Source organism: Typopeltis vanoorti, chromosome 6 (genome assembly GCF_054136105.1).
Source record: "Typopeltis vanoorti isolate ZY-2024b chromosome 6, IOZ_Tvanoo_1.0, whole genome shotgun sequence".
NCBI lineage: Eukaryota > Metazoa > Arthropoda > Arachnida > Uropygi > Thelyphonidae > Typopeltis > Typopeltis vanoorti.
In genome coordinates, this window is record NC_143554.1 from 53,235,450 (window position 1) to 53,257,871 (window position 22,422).

General features: G+C 35.8%; 1 protein-coding gene across 2 annotated transcripts in view; it reads left to right on the forward strand.

Annotated features, from left to right (window-relative positions):
• The window catches only part of LOC150105457 (mitogen-activated protein kinase kinase kinase 20-like), a 346,847-nt gene that overhangs the window by 125,353 nt on the left and 199,072 nt on the right, over positions 1-22,422 (forward strand). For both annotated transcript variants that reach the window (XM_090394158.1, XM_090394159.1), the window contains exon 8: positions 15,935-16,075. In XM_090394158.1, the coding sequence (XP_090250284.1) occupies positions 15,935-16,075 (141 nt within the window). The remainder of the gene's footprint in view (positions 1-15,934; positions 16,076-22,422) is intronic.

Consider the following 22,422-nt stretch of genomic DNA (forward strand, 5'->3'; position numbering starts at 1 on the left):
CTAGGTCAAGCACTCTCTGACCCCTAGTGTTTTCCATTACATGCTGTCGCAGATAGTTATCCCTTAATAATCACATAAAATCCAATTCCTTTTTCCCATGTTCCTATCCTGCTTCCAATCAGTGTTACCATAGTTGAAATCACCCATAATAATTACCCTCCTTCCACTCATTTCTTCTATTTGCTTATGAATACTATCTCCACCATCTATTCCATCTATAGTTATATAGTTATAACTGCTATAGTTATTACAGTTATCCCTCAACTTACGTTGGGGTTCTGTTCCATCAGGCAGGACGTAAGTCAGTTCAGACATAAGTCGATACATTAAATCAACAGAGTTTAGGGACTTAACAGTAATAAGTATGCTGTCATTTTAATTTTTAAATCTTATAAAAACTGTACTGTGCGTTACTACCACTATAAAACAGGAGAATAATCACCCAAATCTTCCTCCACAATCACATCTTCATTACCTTCCCTATGTGAAGGACCAGGCTGTGGTTCTTCTGGTGTAACCTTTGTTTTATTTTTTGATGAAAATGTCCGATGTGCTTTGCTTATTCCTCTTCTTCTTTTCATCATAAATTTGTTTATAGCAAGCGTATGCATGTACTTTCCTTTCTATTAATAAGTAGCATTCAATATTAGGGTCCATGTCTTCAACCATTTTGAGAACATTGCTAACTGCAGAGAACATTTCTGCAAGACCCTTCAGTGTGAATTGTTTAACTATCTCTCCTTGTTTCTCTTTTCCCTCTTCCTTTTCTGATTTTTCCTTTTCTGCAACACGTTTTTCCTCCAGTTTGACCAGTTCTTTGTTGGTCAGCTCTTCAGGGGCACTTCCTATTAGTTTAACTATGTCATCATCATTCACTTTGAGATTCAGGTTTGCTAGGCCCACTATTTCTTCACTCAATTTATGAAGGTTTCATTTTTTTCAAAACTTCCAAAATCGTGCACAAATCTTTTTTAATGTCTTTTTCCATATGCCACACATATATTGAGAGATCACTTCGTCCCAAACTACAGCAATATTTTTAATAGCATGATAAATATTGAATGCTTTCCAGAATTGCATGAGAGTCTGGTTGTTTCCTTCATAAGCAGAAATGGCTTGTGAAAAATTTCTCCATAGATAATAAATCTTAAACGCTACTAGAACTCCATAATCCATTGGTTTGATTGAAATAGTGTTTGGCAGGAGAAACTTGGACTTGGTGAAGATCACCAATATAAGACGGATGACCTAGAGCATTATCTAGAATTAATAAAATTTTAAATTCTACATTTTCTTTCACACAATAGCTTTCCATTTCACTCACATAACAGTTGATTAAGTTATCTGCAAACAATTTTTGAGTCATCCACGACTTCTTATATCTCCACTAATGAAATGAAAGTATATGCTTCCTAATGTTTTTGAAGGCTCGCGGGTTCTCACTGTGCCATATCACAAATGGTTTCAGTTTTATATCCAATGACATTACCTCCTAACAGAATTGTAACACGGTCTTTAAGAGCTTTGAAACCAGGCATAGATTTTAGCTTTTTGTGGATGAATTGTTCCCTCTTGCATTTTTTTCCGAAACAAGGTCTCATCCATATTAAATATTTGCTGTGACAAATAATTTTACTTTGTAATAATTTTATCCAATTTCTCCACAAACTCCTTGGCAGCCTTCTCATTGGAACTTGCAGATTTACCATACGTTTTCACATTATGCACTGCACAACGCTGCTTGATCCTCATGAACCAACCAGAAAAAGCGTTGAATTCGTTGTCTTAATCGGGTCCTGCTTTCTCCTTCACATGTTGAAGAGACTTAGTGCCTTAGTGATTATTGTCATAGTGCTAAGAGGTATGCACTTTCAGTTCAGGTCCTCTATGCATAGTGGAAGTAGCTTTTCCAATCACCGATAGGACATTGTCGTTGCTCCGTCACTATCGTTTAAATTTCAACTTCTTTTCAAGATCAATTGCTCACCTTTTTTTGGGCGTGTACGGGCCATATTACACAAAATATCATGAAATATTTAATGATAAATACACAAAATCAACAGAGGAACTGTTGAAGCCAAGTGCTGACTGCTGAGGGAGGTTGCTGCTGAATGCTCACTTGCCACTGCATTGTTACTAAATAAGAACCTTTTTTACTTTACTCAAAAGTACAGTCAAAAACATTATTTATTCTATTATGGGATGGCAGGTAAGTCGAGGGATGACTGTATTTGTATTTTGATGTTCATAGATATCAGCCTGGGGATGCTTAAAGGTAAATAGCCTTTAAATGAATGCAGAGAACCGACCAGGTCTTCTGACCTAATGTCCAATCCTCACCTTCTCGTGGTGCAACCTGTTGGGTATCTACCTCAATACTGAATGAATGAGGATGGGCTGGCAATTCGGGATTTAGACGACCAAATTGTATTCTTATTGGCTTAAACCATTATACAAAATGATGGTACAACATGACAAAATTTCATGCCGGCTGGGGTGTCGCCCCGGTTACACAAGGCCCCTGTTGTTTTCGGCAGGAACCAGGGCAAACAGCGAAAAGTCAGCTACTGGAACAAATCTGAAAGTGCGCCCCATCTCAATATCACAGGAGTTAAAGATCGGTACTATCAACATAAGAAGCCTGAATGGCAAAGAAATGGAGCTAGCTGAGGAATTAGATAAGTACCAGATTGACATAATAGGGGTGACTGAAACAAAAAAGACAAAAACTGGTGAAGTCTTTCTGAGCAATAAATACAAAATGTTATATTCAGGCAATGAAAATCGAGGAAAAGCAGGAGTAGCCATAGTATTCAACACAAAATGCGAGGCTAATCTTCTTGAATGGCAGGCAGTCTCAAGTAAAGTGATGTGGGCAAATATCAGAATGGGGAATTGGACAATGAGACTAATTTGTGCCTATGGTCCCACAGAAGGTTCTACTAAGGTAGAAGTGGAGGAATTTCTTGATGCTTTAGAGAAAGCAACTGACACAATGAAAAAGGAAAAGTTGGTCCATGTTGGGGATCTAAATAGCAGAGTAGGAAATGATTGTCAGACATACAAAAATATTTTGGGAAACTTTGGAGAAAAGAGGAAAGCTAATAATAATGAAAAATACTTGTTGGATTTCTGCTCAGGACATTGAATGGTTATCACTAACACCATGTTCCAACATAAAAATGTGCACAAATTCACATGGAGAGAAGAGGCAAGGAATAAGAAAAGTCTCATTGAGTATGTTATTGTTGATAGTGATGTTTTCTCCCTGGTGCAGGACACCAGAGTGTACAGAGGATTTGAAATTGGAAGTGATCACTATTTAGTCTTGAACAGGATAAAATTGAATTTCATATTGAAAAGAATAACATGTAAGAAAGTTTTAAAGTGAATAAAAGTTGAGCAGCTCTCAGATGTGAACTGTAGACCAAAATACAAAAAAGATTATTGAAGAAAAAATGAAAATGTTTGAGAAAAGTAACCAAACCTTGGAGATTCAGTGGCAAGCCTTAAAGAAAACCCTGATTCATTTAGCCAGAGAGGCATGTGGTGAGGTTGTCTGCAAGGATAGAAAAATCAGAACCCCATGGTGGACACAGGAAGTTAAAGAGGCAGTGAAGGAAAAGAAGAAAGCATATCAAAAGTTCCTGGCAAATAAATCAGATTGTAATCTTAGAGAAATACTGAGACAAATGTAAGAAAGCTAAACACTGTGTGAAACTAGCTAAACAAAAGTAATGGGAGGACTTTGGGAAGAACATAGAAAATAAATACCAAGAAGGTGGTAAGATATTCTGGAGGTTGTTGAAGCTTAGAAATGGAAGAAAGAGTACTGTAAAAGGAGTTAGAGATGATAAAGGTGATATGAAAATGGGAGAGAAAGATATCCTTGAAGTATGGAATAATTACTTCGAAAAATTGCTAAATGAAACAAGCAGTGATAGCACAGTGGTAAAAAACACTCAACAGGCATACTGTCAGGAATACATATCCATACTTGAAGTAGAAAAGCCATCAAAGACTTGAAATATGGAAAGGCACAGGAGTAAATGATATTCGATCAGAAATGCAGAAGTATGGTGGTATAAAAGTCTTACACAGGTTGCACTGCATAGTTCAGAAGGCCTGGACAGAGGGACGAATTCCTGATGATTGGAGTAGAGCTCTAATAGTACTGTAAAAATAATCATATTAAAAATTCTGAATATTTTTACGTATTAATTATGCTTGTTAGTTTTTGTTTTCATACACGCAGTGTCTGCAATTGTGATGTGCTCGTTATGAAAATATTATGTTAGAAGTAATATGTAAAGAAGTAAAAATATTGAAGTACTTACTAAATTGATTATTTGTGTTACTTATAAGAAAGTTTGTTATATTTTAAAATGTTGAATTTTGTGTTTTGTGAAAGACTTTCTCTTAGCGCTGATGGATACAGCGAGTTAGCCCATTTTATTTCAGTGCGTAGTTTCTGACTTTTGTGAAGTGCGCATGCTCCCGGAGAGAACTTGATGTGTGATTGACAGCTGACAAGGAAAGCGTTGCGTATCCAAGTTACAGTTGTAAACAAGAGAGCGTTCGGAAAGTTTTTTAGAACACTGGCCGAGGAATATTCAAGTTGGAAGGAACTTGATTTTTTGTGTGCGGCAGTCAGAAGGAAATTTCATAATGTATTCCGAAAAGGGAATAGTGAAAAAAATAGGTTTCAAGCAGGAATAAGTAAAGAATAAAAAGGAAATCTTGAAACTGTAAGTTTTTATAAATTGGCCGGTAAATATTCAAGTTAGAAAGAACTTGATATTTTTTTGTGTGTGGCAGTCGGAAGATATTTTATAGAGTATTCCGAAAAGGGAATAGTGGAAATATTAGGTTTCAAGGAGAAATAAGTAATGAATAAAAGGAAATCTTGAAAGTGTAAGTTTTTATGGTGAAATAAGTTAAGACTGTCAATTTAGTATTGTGAATAAAAGGAGAACTTGTTGCTTACATTCTAAAGTGAATGTTTTTCTTAGAGAAAATAATGATAAGGAAGTTCTATAAGTATTAAGAATGCCTGAAAGTGAAAGTTTAGAAAATATATTGATTAAGAAGATTTATAGGTATTAAGGATGCCTGATCTGATGAGTATTGCTACTAAAAGGAAACAAGATTTAGTCAAGAAAACTTTATGTGTGTTATATTGATTGATGAAAAGGATCCTGAAAATGAAGTACAGAGCCTTGTAACTTCTGGAAAAGAGCCTTAACAGAAAGAGAAAAAGACTATGAACATTTTTTTGTGATTGTGAAAGAAAAAGTGTTTAGTCTTAAGAGTAAGTTTATATTTTTAAATAAGGTCTTGGATCCATATAATCTGTATTTATAGTTATGTATTATTACTAGAAATGTATATATATTGTTTTAGTTTTATTAAATGTGTTTATTTTGTACTAGGTTTTGAGTCAATGATTAGTTGGATTCTGAAAGAGTGAGTTAAAGTCATTGCACCAATCGGAGTGAACTCTTTGTGCAAATATAATAACATATAGGGACACTCGGAGTCAAAAATAAAAATAATTGTTAGTAAAAGAAATTTATATAATATTTCATCTCATAAGTATATAGAGAGAATAATAATATACTATAGAGGGAATATAAATATAGAGGAAAAATTATAAAATATATAGAAATAACAGTACTCATATACAAAATGGGAATTAAAACTGAATGTGAGAATTACGGGGGTATTTCCCTACTGAGTAAGTATTCCTGGCAAGATTTATGCCAGTATACTTGAGAAATGGTTGAGAAGAATTGTGGAAGAAAAGCTTGGTGAAAAACAAGCTGGATTCAGGCCAAATAGAGGCTGTCAGGATCAGATCTTCACCTGACGACAAATAGTTGATTAAGCATGGGAATATAACAAAGATCTGAATTTAATTTTTGTCGATCTGGAAAAGGCATATGACAAGGTACCAAGAGAGAAGCTATTCAATACTCTACAGTTATATGGTATCAATGGGGCATTATATCAAGAAATACTTAGTCTTTATTTGAGACTTCTAACTAGCAGTTAGAATTGAAGGAAGTACAGGAAAATGGTTTAATGCTAAATCTGATGTCAGACAAGGATGTACATTATCCACCTCTGTTATTCATTATCTATATGGATGACATTATGAAGGAAAGCAGTATTAAACCTGATATCAAAATTGGAGATGTTATTATCAGCTCTTTGCTTTATGCGGACGATGTTTTACTTCTAAATAAATCCGCTACACGTTTGCAAGATTCCCTGACTAAATTAAATAACTGTTGTAATAGATATGGTATATAGGTCAGCAATAAAAAGACAAAGACAATGAAAATAGGTAGAATCGTTGAAGATGTCAACTGTGTTGTGAATGGAGAACCTGTGGAACAAGTAAACCATTTCAGCTACTTAGGCACGATTTTTAGTGAAGATGGTAAATTAAATATAGAAATGGACAACAGAATCAACAAAGTTGGTATGGTAGGAAGTTAAATGAATAAATTCATATGGAATAAGAGAGAAATTAGTCGGAACACTAAATTAGCTGTATACAAGATGGTGTTCAAACCAGTTCTAACTTATGGATCTGAGAGCTGGGTCAGAAGTAAAACACTTCACCAGTGACTAGAGACCGCAGATATGAGAGTCATGAAAAAGATTAGAGGCATGAACGATGGCATCAGTGGCAAGAACATATTAAAAATGAGGATATTAGGAAAGAACTTGACATTGTCAGCATCCAGGAATGCGTTAGTAGAGCTAATCTCAGGTGGTATGGTCATTTAAATAGAATGGGGAGGAAAGATTAGCAAAACAAGTGTTCTCTGCCAGGGTGGCAGGAAAACGACCCAGAGGAAGACCAAGATATAGGTGGATTGATATGGTACAAAGTACCTTAGACGATAGATATATGAGATCTGATAATGTTGGAGTCTTGACAAGTAACAGACTGATTTGGAGGAAAATTGTAGATAGGAAGTTAGTAATGATGTAAAATTTTCATGTAGTACTATCATATTCTATATACACCCCTTGAGGGTACATGTCAGGAATTTGATGATGAGACAATCAGCCTACATGTAATAGTTTTTTTTTTTTTAAGTTAAAAAAAAATCTGTTCAGGCAGTGTGAATGGATTGTCCATGCATTACTAGCTGGATGTTTAATGAATACCATGAGATCAAACATAAGTATGTAGAATGATCATATCATCATGATAATTATAAATTGCAATTAGATATACTTTTTTGAACTTATCTTACAGGCTGCACAAGAAAAAGTTATTGAAAGAAAAAGATTTAAAACATATATATGTTCATTTTTCCACCACTATGCTAAAAAAGATATGAGAATGATTAAGAATATATGGGAGGGCCTTCACGAAAGAGTTATAGAAGCAGGGAATTTAGAAAGACTGAAATAACTGGTTTGATTTTGATGGAGAATAGGTTTATTAGCAGTTGATACAGTTGATGATGATACAGATGATTGATTATATATAATTATCATAATAATCTGTACGTCTTTAAAGTAATACCTGCCCCCCCCCCAATATTCATAGTTTTTCTTTGGACTCTTTCTGTGTTTTGTTCACATGCTCCATCCAATTGTATTATGTTTCTTTATTTTCATTAGCACTTAGTTCTTACTTTAATTCCTTCATAATTTCTTTTATGATTAAATAGAGTATATTTTGCCCTTTTTCACATAAATTTCACAATTCAGCTGCTCTTTTTTGTTTTATTATTCAGATTTCATTACTTAATGTAGCGTTAGTATAGCTAGTATATTATGAACTTTTAATATGGCTTTGTATCAGGTTTTAGCACAGAATTTATTAGATTTGTTATTTTTAGGTATTTTAGGGAAGAAGAGGTATTATAGGATATGTTATTTATTTATCTTTCAACTTCATGTAATGATATATCCTAAATGAGTCAAAAAGAATAACTTGTTCCAACAATTGTTTATTACTTTTTAGTTGTGGGTGGATCTTGATCTTTAAAAGCATTGTTTTTGCTTTTTCTATTGAGATTGTCATTCCAAAATCTTTTCATATTGCTGTTAGGTTTAGAATAGCTTTCTTGAACCCTTATCTTCAGATTCAGTAATTACCACTTGATCAACTGCAAAAAGGAGTGTTTAAATAGAGGATAGTTTTCTACCTGTATGATTCTTTCTATACCATTTTAATATTTCATTTAAGTATATATTAAATAGTGTTGCATGTAGGGGCTATTCCTTGTTTTATTTTACAAAATAATATATCAGAATTTAATAGTAAATGTATTTCATTATCCTCACATATGTGTATAATAGATATTGTTGTTATTATCATCTTCTTGACCTCCATTAATATCACTGTGATTTTTAAATTAATTTTTTACATAGCCCAGAAATCCTGCTCTAGAGACCAAATATGGAACTTTTTCAAGCCACTTCAGGCCTCAAATAACTCACCGATGAAATTCATTTCCCACCTGAAGACAATCACATACATTCTCTTTGCAGGATTTAAACCTACAACTCGGTTAGAGAAAAGGTAAGCTAATCACTCAGCCAACCAGTTTGGCAAGTTCTTTAAGCTTGCAGCAGTCCACATTTGAGACCTTTTAATCTATATGATGCACCTTGCATATATGCCATTTGTTGTTTTTAATAACATAAAGATATTTATTGTAGTAGTTTAAATCTGATATTATTTTTATTATTATACAGGTATCTCTGTGGAATCAGACTCATTGCAGGAGATCCATGGTAACCATTATTCACACAATAACTAGCATATCTCTCCTAAAACTTATTCACTGTTGGGGGCACTTACAGCTGCCTCTGGCAATCCGTTCAAATCATTCACCACATCCTCATCCCCAGGAAATCCAGGGGAAGAAATCTGTGCACAGTAATCAAGATGTGGCCAAATCATAGCCCTATAAATTGGGATAATAACCTCCTTATCTTTATTCATCACTGTTTCTTTAACATTCAAGTAATCCTTTGAACATTTTGCGACATATCCTCTGAACTTCAAATCTCTGTCCAGCATCACCACCAAACTGTTGTCTTTTCCAGTTTTACTTTATTAGCAAACAGCTGAAGAATGTCTCCCCCCTTAAATCATTCCCTATCTCATTAATCTACAAATTAGAGTAGTGGCCCTAGTACAGAGCCCTGAGGCATTCTACTAGTCACCCTCATTTCCCTAGATTCTACCATATGATACTCTCTGGTGTGTGTCTGTCAGCTGTCCCCCATCCATGCTAGCTTCATATTCATTCCCATTTGCTCTAACTTTGGTAATAGTTTTCCATGTGGTATTCTTTCAAATACCTTTGCAAGGTCTAGCAGTATCATGGTGTAACCACTTATTTTATCTAATTTTGCTGTTACTTTATTATAAAATGTGAATAAATTACTAAGAAAGACCTAACATCAACTGTCAACCATAGAATATCATATTCCTATCCACCCATTCCTGAATTTTACCTTTTGTTGTATTCACATCGACATGCTTGATTGCAACCCCCACTAATACTTTTAGTTTCCCTGAATTTGCACTTCCAACCTTTCACTCAGCATCACTTTCTCCACACTAATTTCAAAATCATTCAAATACAGTCAATCAGACATGTATAAGTCCTTTTGTTCACCCCTTTAAATACCAACTGATGTGTAACTTGTGACTTCTCTCACGGAACTCCCATTATACGAGAACTACTCACTCTTTTTCCACTGCTTTTGGAATCTTGCCAGAGCTGAGACTTAGATTAAACAACATCATCAAAGGCACTACTGGTTCTCATGCATATTCTCATAGCACACAAGTCGACATACCATCTGGTCTAGCTACTGTGTTTACATTGATATTTTCAATATGCTGAGCACCTCCAGTTCGTTTATCTCAATTCTCACAGCAGCCTCTGTTACATATTTAACTGTGAAGTCTCCACCTGAATGGTACTCCCTTGCAAATTGATTGCTCTGTAACTTAACTATTTCTTCTGCTTCTGTCACTCTCAGCACTGAATGAAGCTATCCTTCCATTATCATTCTTTGACTAACTTGCCACATAGTGAAAAAACTCTTTTGGACTGACTTTGGTCTATTTTTCCAATTTTCTTTCATAATTGGATTTAGCCTTCTTTACTATATTAGTCACTCTTTTTACCTATCCTATCAATTGCTCATGAGCATGCTGATCACTTTTTTATTTATAATTCCTCCACAATGTTTTATTAGCAGCTCCTGCTTTATATCACTACTCATCCACCTATCTTCCATTCAGTTTATCCTTCTAACCCTGGATATGATACTATCGCAAACAATCCCTGACACTTTCCATGCACAACTGCACATTCTTTCCTTATAGTTCTTATGCCATGGCACTGCTCTAGGTTGCCACTTAAGTTTGTCATAATCACCAGCTTTGTAGATCCACATAAATCCTTTCTTTACTGAGAATTCCACATGCTGAGTAACCTCTCAGAACAAGACTGCATGGTTATTTTCCCAGTTTCTGGTAATTATTCCTTAATAACTGTATAAAGGGCACGTGGCAAAATGGAAATTTTGACACGTGCCCTTCCCTCCTACCAATCTATATTCCCGTAGTTGATGTTTCCCATAATCATTCAGCCAGCATTCATTGTGATAATTTGCTGATGCATGGCATTTACACCATCTTGAACTCCCAGGTCTATAGCAGCAACTAGCAATTTATTTTGGCCTGTTGGCCTCTATCTCACATCAGATAGCCTTAAATGAAAATCTCTCTGAGATCTAAAATCCTGCTTAATTTCTGATTTTGTTGGTTGAAGTTCTTCATCTATCATTAGTAATATCCTCCTTCTGTCCTATCCTCTCTGAAATTACAATATTCGTTACATTCTCTCCCTGTAACTACATCATTTTCTGTCATCCAGGGCTCTCTGATGCAATAATTTTGGGCCAAGTTGAGCTGACCAATGCCAAAATCTCCTCTCCTTTGCTTCTGATAAGTCTGGTATTCATGTGCATGCATTTCAACATCCCCTTGGATCTGCAGTTACCCTTGGATAATGTCATTACAAACCCGTTCAGAATTGATACCTGGAAACTGCACCCTACTATTCATTATCGTTTCTCTACTCGCATTCATTTCTCAGTGGTGGATAAACACTTGCTTAATTACATCCCCTCTAATACTTCTAATTTCCCTGAATTTACACTTAACTTCCTTTCTTCCTCTCACTGAACAATCTTTAAACATCTCATCCCATGAAATACAGTCTATCAGGCATCAGACTCCTTTTGCCTGTCATATTCACTCTATATCTGCACACCATTCGTTTTGCACAATCTTCTCGTTGACTCATTAGCAATCAAGGCACTTCTCTTGGAATTCTCTCCTGTCATACTGAGGCAATAGACTTATCTTTACTTTTTAAGTCTGCATTTTCACTTTCAACAATTCTTTACTATACTCTGTCATTACATATTTCTCACCTTTCAAATCATTTGGGCCTACCAAAACAATCAATTCTTTCATTTCTCTCCTCTGCAAACTAACAGCATCAATTAACATCCTTGAACTTCATGCCTAGGAAACATGCTTTTGTCACTTTCTCATTAAGTACACCTCTTATCATCAGATATCTATACAATACCTTAATCCTGACATCTTGCACTTTTATATTTATCTCATTCACTTCATTTTTCTTTCCTGCTGTACTGCATGTCAGTCATTTCTCCAATTGCTCAAGCTTGCGTTTTGTCCTGTGAAAGACTTCACATAAGCATGCTATTTCTTTCCTCACTGTTACCTGATCATTCACATGACTTTCAGCCACTTCTTTCATAATTTCATTCATATTTCATACAATATCATTCATGTCTGCTAGATTCTCTTCAGCCTCTTTAACTGTCTTATTTTACATTGTTAATATTAGTTACTTCATTCAACTTTCCAAACAACTGGCATTTCTTGCACTCACTTGCTGATATGCTATGAGATCTGATTAGATACTTTCAAATTATCATGTAATATGAATGGTTGGTTGCTATTCAGGTCATCCATATGTTCATGGCATCCACAGATGCCGTATGGTCACTCCGATGCTCGGTGATGTATCACACCAGGCCTCTCCATGTAGGCCTGTTGTGACACATCATGTTATACTTTTCTGGAGGCTTCAACTCTCTGAAGATCAGTCACTCTACACACACACACATCATCCATCCATCCATCTCATTGACTGTCTTCCCCCTTCCTCTTTTTCCAATGACTTTACCTTTTATTACTGTTTTGAGAAGTCCTCTTTCCATCCTTTCATTGTGTCCAAAATATTTTGATCTTCTTCTGTCAATATCCTTAAGAAGCCTTAAAGTTTTACTGATCTTTTCCAACATCCATCCATTTGTATGCCTTTCAGTATATGACATCCTCAACAGCCTTCAGTAACACCACATCTAAAAAGTAGCTATCCTTTTCTCATCTGACTTCTTTAGGTTCCAATGGAAAAACCAAAATCCTGAACTTTGTTCCCATGGAAATAGATCCAGATTTTAGACAAGTCTCTGAGTGTTGTTTTAGGCATTCCTAATTTTCTTCTGACGTCTTCTGAAAACAGCAATTCTTCACATTAATAATGGATCCCAGGTACTCAAACTTGCTGACTTCTTTAGTTCTTTCTCCATTAAGGTATACTTGTTTCTCAAGAGCTTCCATGTTTGTATTTCCTTTGAGAACCATAATCTTTGTCTTGCTAGGATTGAGTTGAAGTGCTCTGTTATTACTGATCTTTTTAATATTGTCAAGAATTTGTCCTAGTTCTTCCTTGTCATTACAAAGGAGTACTTTATCATCAGCTTACCTCAGATTATTGATTACTCTGCCTCCTATCCTAATTCCTGTCTTGAGCTTATCCAGTGCTTCACTCGTGATGTCCTCTGCATATATACTAAACAAGTGAGGAGAAAGTAAACATCCTTGCGTAACTTCTTTTCTAACCTAAAGCCAATCAGTCAATCCAACACCTGTTCTTACTATGGCTTCTTGCTCCCTGTACAAGCTGGCTATCAACCTGATAGTGTGTTGAGGAAAACCCATTTTTTCATTACTGCTATTCAGGCAGCTATCATAAAATAAATAAGTTCACTGAAGTCTTTGATGCCATCAGACAGGAAGTTAGTATCTCTAACATAGCAGTTCATTTCTTACTTGTCTCAAGAAATGTGTACTAATTTCCTCATTTCTTTGCCATATATGAGCTATGTTATCATGGTGGTCATCTTTCCAACCTTCTTTAAAGAGAGCTTAAAAGGCCTGAAGTTTTCTTGTACTAGTTTATGAGAGAATGAAAATGAATAAATAAATAAACAGTGCATGTTGTTGACGTAGTTTCCATACTTATGTAGACAATAAATCTCTCTCTCCCCCTCCAGTTTCTTCAAGGAATCCAGAAAAGCCATTTGTTGACACAGTAACCTGCACAGAAACCAGAAGCCTGAATGGGAGCCCATATTACATTAGTTTGGTAATCTCTAATCACATTTTACATGTAAACAGTATATAACTATATTTTCATCAAACTTAATATTATTACATTTTTTGTGTATATTGGCTTACCTTATAAAAGGTGCTTCTAGTTCAGAGGGCAGCAAAACAAGTCAGTTTATATCAAATAAAGTGATTTATTTGAGATTGGCTCTTGTTTGATCAGTTTATTTCACTTTAAAAGTAAGTAATTGTTGAATGTAGCATTAAAGACATCGCTGTTATATCTTTGCATTTCAGTTCACGTGTAAATTAAAGAAAAAAAAAGTAAAATAAGTGATGTACAAAGAAGTGAGAGTACAAAACTGACAGTGAGCCAGTTGTCAACTTTACACTCATGTTGCACTCATGCGATGACTTATTTTCACCAAAGGATTAATTGGTATCTCTGTTGAACCTAGGACACTCCTGCCTGGGGAGGGAGTGTCCTAGGTTCAATTCCTTTCGACGACTTGAGGAGCTTAAGGATCTTCAGCCATAGCCTTAGCCGATCTTGGGTGTGGACAGCAAGGTTTTTCTGCTAGTTTATCTGGGATTTTCATCCTGCAAGCAGGCAAACTGGCCCCATGAACACACGCGTATTACAGTCAGGAATACTGACCCAGCCATAGGCCTGATTCATCAGCTATGCCGGTTCTGAGCCTGGATAAAATTTTTTTTTTTTGGGGGGGGGACTAAGATCGTGCTATACCTCCCATAAAAGTGACTCACAGCCACTGTTTCATCATACAAAAATTTAATTTTTTTACAGAAGCATATCTTCCTGATTAGTGGAAATATCAGCTAATCCTCTAGATAGTAATGATTTTCTTCACCAGCATAATGAAAATCATGAAACTGGTTAAAATGTGCTTCATTTCTAGTTCTCTCTGCCTTAGGATTTGAAAGTAATATCCTTTGTGGTTGAGATGAAGAAATCCAATGCCTCCTCAATTTGTGGAGGCCATTGGATTTCTCAGTCAGCCAGCATACTGGACAGAACATAATTATTTTGCATTAGGTGGGAGCGCTATTTCAACTGGTTTACCCATTAAATTTAATTCATTACCCTCGAGGAAGCAGTTTCTTATTACCAGCATTCAGAGTTTCTCTAAATAAAAATGATTATTGAAAGGAAACACTACCAGATATTCTGCAGAAAAAAAGAAAAAAAATCTGTGCAAAATTGCAAATCTCTTAATCAGAATCTGTGACCAAAATTCCAACCCAATGAAAATTAATTTCTGTCTTCATTTCTCCAAACCATACTCATCTTAACGTAACCCAAACCTTGGAAGTCTCACCAACTATCTGTCAACTTTTCTCCCTCTCTCTCCTCTTAATTTCCAGAGTTGGAATCTGCGCATCTTTTCATTCTCTCAGGATATGGAATTTTCCTTGACTTAAAATTTCCTTACTTTATTCTGAATTCCAATCTTAGTAAACCACTAAGTGGTTTACTAACAACAGGCCTATATGGAGAGGCCTGGTGTGACACATTACCGAGCATCAGAGAGACCATACGGCATCTGTGGATGACCTGAATAGCAACTAACCATTCATATTACATGATAATTTGAAAGTATCTAATCAGATCTGATAGCATATCAGCAAGTGAGTGCAAGAAATGCCAAACTTAGTAAACCACTCAGATTCCCTCTCCCCCATGCTAAATCTTCTTTAGTTCTAATTAAATAATGTGTACAACTCTCATTCATTCTGAGTAATCTCTAATAATATTTAGACCTTTCAGCTAAATATTAATTTAGTTTATTTCATACAGAGACAATAAGTGTTTTATTCTCCAAAACTAGGATTTTACTCCTTACAGCATCACACTGAAGAACATACATTTAAGGCCTTAGTTGTCTTCTATAATATCAAGTAACCACAACTATTGATTCAGCTGATAAAAAAATATTTGTTGTCAGCTAATTATCTGTCAATCAGAATTCCTAATAATCCTACCTATCTCTTCCAGTATCTTTGACCTTTTCCTCAACATTCTACCTTAACTATTGATAACTCGTTGATGCAATTTCTCCTATATGTAATTCGGATCATAATTTGGTATTGAATTTTTCCTCCTTGAAAGTGTATCTTGTACAGCCCTTTGCAACCTCATAATTTGATGTTGTTTGGCACAATAACAGCACCAATTAAAATGGTGTACATAATTTCAGTTCTTTCTTTCTTTTTTATCTTTCTTACTTTCCCTGGTTGGATGATTGCTTTTCAATTTTCTTATCTAGACACTTGCTTTGAATGAAGAAATCATTCTTGCTAGTGTATCTTGAAGCAGCTTCAGCTTTCATTCCACTTTTGAATTCTTGCCCCCATATGTAAGATTTAATTCTCCAGCATGTGTATTATGCAATTTAATTAAAATCAATTTTTTTTTTTTTCCAGGTTATTCAGTGCCTTCCTGTATCAGAACTATGTGATGTTTGGTCTTATGGTGTTGTTCTCTGGGAACTGCTAACGCATGAAGTTCCGTTTAAAGGAATAGAAGGTTACCAAGTTGCATGGGCTGTGGTAGAAAAGGGAGAGGTAAACATCTTTTAAAATTTTTAACTCAAAACTGATATTAATATATTAAGTGCACAAGAAATTCCTTGTCACACAGCCATAATTTTATGTCAAGATCCTTAATATTTTTATGCTATTTTTATCAGCTACAGTGTGGTTTTGATTAACTGTAATTTTCTCTTGTGCAAATGATTTGAAATCACACACACACACACACACACACACACACACACACACACACACACACACACACACACACACACACACACACACACACACACACATTACCTGACAAAATTCTTCCTACTCAGATATTGGATATGATGTTCATCTCCTCATAACATACTGCTGCTTTAGGAATGTAAATTCCATTAAAGAGCTGTTATATCTGATGTATTTTATGCTGCTGTTTTGATAATAAATTGATAGAGAATAACCTGGATGAACTTATGAATCTGTTCTGAATGACTGAGAATGAAGAGGAAAGTAGTATGGTGCAGACTCTCCTCTTAACATAACAGTGCTAATGAATGACACACACACACACACACACACACCTGGCATATGAAATGGACATGACTGACTTGAGCTCCAAGAAAATTGAAATTCAAATATAGATTGGAAGACCTTATATAGTCATACTGGTAAAAATACAAAAGATATCTCAAGAAAATAAAATGTTATCTTCTTTAGCTTCTTCAGACAGTTGTCAACCATTGTGTTTCATTAACAATTGCTAGTTCTCTTTGCCTAAAGAAAAGAAACAGTCATTCTTCTAATACTGTCATCATAGAGTTCAGAGTCATTGAGTTGTCATTGTTGGTGAATAAACTGCATTCATGCATTTTATTCTGGAATAAACATAAATTTTTCTGGAATGGTATGTGTTTGTGTTATAACAAACAGTTAAAAGGTATGCAAAATTATATTTATATGGCAGTCCTTTATTTACATTTCTCATGTTTTGTACTGGCCTGAGATGCTTATTTTTCACATCCACATACTAAAAATTAAACCGTCTAGTGTGACTACATCAGATATCATTGACTTATCATTATCACTTGAAAAAATTACTTGTGAATGGTGATCATTGAATGAATAAGGTGATGTAAAAACTAAAGATAAAAATATCCTAGATATTTTATATCCTATATAAAATTTATATCCTTTATATCCTATGACAAAAATGAATCAAAAAGAAGGGCTATGATGGCAAACGATTCAATGTGTAAGCTATGTAGAAGGAATGGATTGAGTTTTTGGATGTGTGGAGTGAGTTTAAGGGAAGATTGGATTTGTATAAGAGGGATGGCCTACACCTGAATGTGTTTGGTATCAGGAGTCTGGAAAAACTAATAACTGGTATGAGACCTAACACAGAGAGTCAGGGAAACTAAATTATAAAGGGAGTAATGATGTGAATATGAGTGTAAGAGTGAAAATGGTATATAACTTTAATGACAGGAATGAGCTTTATCATGGGAATGTTGCCGAGGTGAGAACGATTTCGGGTTTGTATTTGTCCGGTTCGGACCAGTCGTGTGCAAAGATGTCTACATGTGTAAACCATTAGAGAAGAATAGTGATCTGCAAGTTGTCCAATTGGGTCAGGCAGACTGCAAACAGACCAAAGAACATGAAGGTAGATTATTATGTCTGTACATGAATGCTAGGAGTATCAGAAACAAAGGGGTAGAGTTTGTTGCCTTAGTCAATATGTTGCTACCTCAGATTGCAGGAATTAGTGAGACCTGACTATCAGAATCAGACCTATTAATTGATATCGAGTGTCATGGGTACAGTTTTTAGGAAAGATAGGGTGGATAGGAGAGGAGGGGGCGTGCTGCTAATGATATTGGATGACTTAAATCCAGTTAGAGTTGAAACCTATGAATGTAGTAATACCACTAACAGTATTTCTCGTGGCAGTGAGTTTGAAGCCATCTGGTGTGAGATGGAATCTAATAAGACAAATTACACAGTGGGGGTGTTGTTACAGACCTGGTGGATCGGTTACTGGTGATGAAGAAATGAATGAGCAAATAGAAAAGGTGAGCACGAAAAGAGTAATCATAATGGGAGACTTTAATTATACAAATATTGATTGGGTAGCAGTAAAATCTCATGAGAAGAATGAAAATGCATTTATTGAGCTGTTGCAGGACAACTTCCTCAAGCAGCATGTGACAGAAGGAACTCGAGGTCAAAGAGTGCATGATTGAGTTGGTGACAGTGATCATGCGGTACTCACTTGGGAAGTGACTAAGTTATGAATGTTCCATTCAGAAAAGGTTACATATTGAACTACAAAGCAGGAAATTATGACCAACTGAGGAGTATACCGAGTTTAGTGGAATGGGATCAGTTGCTGGATGGAAAGGATATCGACAGTGTATGGGAAACATTTAAACAATGTTTAAATGACGCGATATCCGAATGTGTCCCGAGAGTTCGATGAATAAATAGAGTAGGAGTCAAATGGATGTGTAATCTTATTAAGCAAGAGATTCGTAAGAAAAGGACGATGTGGAAGGAATACCATTTGCATAAGGATGATGTCCGTTATGAACGTTATAAGCAGAAGGCTAGAATAGTCACAACTGTTGTGCGGAAAGCAAAGTCTGATTATGAAAAGAAACTGGCTCTGCGTACTAAAGACAATCCACAAGAATTCTATCGATACACTGCAAGTAAAAGAAAGAATGAATATGAAAGAATAACTCTTCTAAATCCAGATGGAGTGAGGGTTACAGATGCAGAAGAGGTTGTTCAGTTAATGAGTGCCCATTTCGTTAAAAGCTATCAACCTAGTGAATGCAACATTGAGCTCACTGTTACCTCTTCACTAGATGAAGAAATGCAGGTGTGTGAGGCCAAGGTATTAGAGCTGTTGCACAAACTGAATAAGAATTCAGCAATAGGGACTGATGGAATATCAGCATCTGTGCTAAAAGAGTGTTCAGCTGAATTGATCATTCAGCTGAACACTCAAACTGAAAATGGGTTTGGTTATACAACATTAGCATGGATAAGAGAATGGCTGACTGACAGATATCAAAAAGTGGTATACAGGGGATCTGAGTCTGCAAGGTTTAAGGTAATGAGTGGTGTACCACAAGGATCAGTGCTTGGTCCACTGTTATTCAATCTGTACATTAATCATATTGGGAAGGATTTGACAAGCGACATACAGTTATTTGCTGATGATGCAAAGATAGGCAGGGTAATCATGAATGCTGCTGATATGCAATCCTTGCAGAATGATTTGAATAAGCTGGAATTGTGGGAATGGGAAAATGGGTGTCAGTTCAATGTCAGTAAATGTAAAGTCATTCGCTTCAGCATAATTACCTATCCAATGTCGTATTATATTGGTGGGAATAGACTAGAAGAAACTGATGAGGCTAGGGCTCTTGGAGTGTTAATAGATAGGAAGTTGAAGTTCAGGGGGGCCATGTGGCAAAGATTGCAAATACAACTCAAAAGATAATTGCAATGCTCAAACGAACGTTCACATAAAGATAAGGATGTTATTTTGCCTCTTTACAAGGCCTTGATAAGACCTCACTTGGACTATTGTGTGCAGGTCTGGTCTCCTGGTTTCTGATGTGATTCTGATATATTGGAGAGAGTACAAAGGTGAGTGTTAAAAATGATATCAGGATTGTGGAATACTGATTATGAAGACAGGTTGAGAATTTGTAGATTGCAGACACTAGCAAACAGGAGAAAGAAGGGTAATACGATTGAGACTTAACTGCTGTAAGAGTCATACAGGATTTCAGTTGATGGGATTTTTCAATTTATGGAGGGTGGGGAAAGGACGAGAGGGTATCCTTGGAAGCTGAGAATGAAGGCTGCCAAGAAGCGTGTAAAGGCTAGATTTTTCTCTCAGAGGGTGGTGCATGATTGGAATGAATTGCCATTGGATGTTATGAGTGCAAGCAGTGTGAATGAATTCAAGAATAAGTATGATAGCTGGTGTGTGTGTGTGTGTGTGTGTGTGTAGTATGTGGCCTCCCTCGATGAGTCTCTGACTCCCTGGAGGTCTCTCTTAATAATAATAATATTTGGATTAACTCTTTTGAAAGACTGTCAAATGAAACAAGAAGTGACAGAACAGTGGTAGAAAATATTCAAGGGGATGCAATCAGGCATACATATCAATACTTGAAGTAGAAAAAAGCCATCAAAAACCTAAAATGTAAGAAGGCAGCTTGGAGATGATGATATTCGACCAGAAATGCAAGTATAGAGGTATAAAAGAAAATGGGTAGGAATATGGAAAATTTCAAATGCATTCTGAATGTGCAGAATCTATTGAACAAGTAAAACATATAGGTATTTAGGTGCAATTTTTGATGATGTTGATTTAAATTTGGAAATAGATAATAGAATAGATTTATTTATTCTGTTATCTATTTCAAGACGGTGTTCAAACCATTTTATCTTATCGATATGATAGCTGGATTAGACATAAAACACTTGATCAAAAACTCTGATTACAAAGGTAAGATTTCTGAGAAAATCGAGTGTATCAGGGGATGAACAGATGGCATCAGTGACAGAATCATATTAAAAATGAAGACATTGTTAGTATTCATGAATGTGTAAGTAGAGCTAATTTCAGGTGGTATGATCTCTTAAATAGAATGAGAGAGAGAGGAAGATTAGCAATGCAGGTGTTGATTCCAAGATGGCTGAAAATAGCTCAAGGGAAGACCAAGATCCATGTGGATTGATGCAGTTAGAATTGCCTTAGAAGACTGAAATATTATTATTATCCTAAGACTCCATGGATTCAAAGACTCATCTAGGAGGTCCTTTTGTCATAAACACAGCTCATCATACCTTGCCTTAAATACACCCAAATTCTCTGCAGACACCACACTCTCAGGAAAGGCATTTCAATCATTCATGACTCTCCATGCAAAAAAAAGCCTGCTTCTTACTCTCTTGCTCACACACTCGTTATACAGCTTCCAGGGACAATGTCTTGTTCTCCCCAATCTCCAGCCATTTTATGAAAGCCTCTTCAACGTTCATCCTATAACAACACCTTACCAACTTGTACATCTCTATCATATCCACCTTCCTCCTATCCGCTAGACTCTGTAAATTGTATCTTCTCAACCTTTCTTCATATTCAACATTCCAGAGATCAAGAACTACCTTAGTCAATCACCTCTGGACCCTTTCAAACATCTCTTCATCCTTTTGAAAACAAGGTAACCAAATCTGTGCACAGTAATCCATATGTGGCTTAATCAAGGCCTTATATAATGGAACAAGAATCTCCTTCCTTCTACAAGTCGGTGTCCTTGCATCATTCAGAAAATTTGTTGTGTTGTTCTCACAATTTTGGCAATGTGTGCTCTAAATTTTAGATCCTTATCCATGCCCCAAGATCTCTTATTTACTCCACCTCCAACAATATATCCCCACCAAGCTTAAATTCTACATCCCATCTTTGTTTCCCAAATTTTAAAACCTTACATTTTGCAACATTGAACTTGTATCCCCACTCCTGTGCCCAATCATTCAGTCTATTCAAGTCTTCTTGTAAGTCCAAATATCTGCTCTACTCCTCATAGTTCATCCCAACTTTTTGCTTCTTCTGCAAACAACTGAATATTCCCATCCAAATCTTCCCCATTAACATTAACATAGAGGTTAAACAGTAGTGTCCCTAAAACAGACCACTAGTGACTTAAAAGGAAAATCACTTGCTTCTCCTTACACAATTTGTGATACTTATCAGATAGCCAATCTCCAATCCAATGCACTAGTCTAATATCCTACCCCATCCACTCTGATTTGACTATCAACTTAACATGTAGTAAGTAATTTATCAAAAGCCTTTTCAAAATCTAAGTATAGTACTCTGTATCCACCTGCTTTGTCCAATGAAGCCACCACCTTATTGTAATAAGTGAGCAGATCTAAAACATGACCTCCCTTTAGCAAATTCATGCTATCCACAAAGATAATACGACTGTTGTCCACCTAATTCTGAATCCTGGTTCTTACCAGCCTCTATAACACTTTAAACAGCAACTGATGTACAGATAGGCCTATAATTTGATGCTTAAGTTCTGTCACCTCCCTTATGAAACATCACAATTTTGCCTTCCTTTCATCCTTTGGAACTTGACCCAATGTAAGATTCATAGTAAACTCGCATGACAGGTAGTGCCTGTGAATAAGATACTCTAAACTTGTACCTCCCAATTTTATAGTTATAAGTATTTTTCACTTAATGAATGGAAATCATAACAGTGAGTACTGAAGAGTTAGTTACTTCTGCACAACCTGTAAGTACTTATAGTGCATGAAGTCAGTTATCTTTTCAATTAAAAATCAGTCAC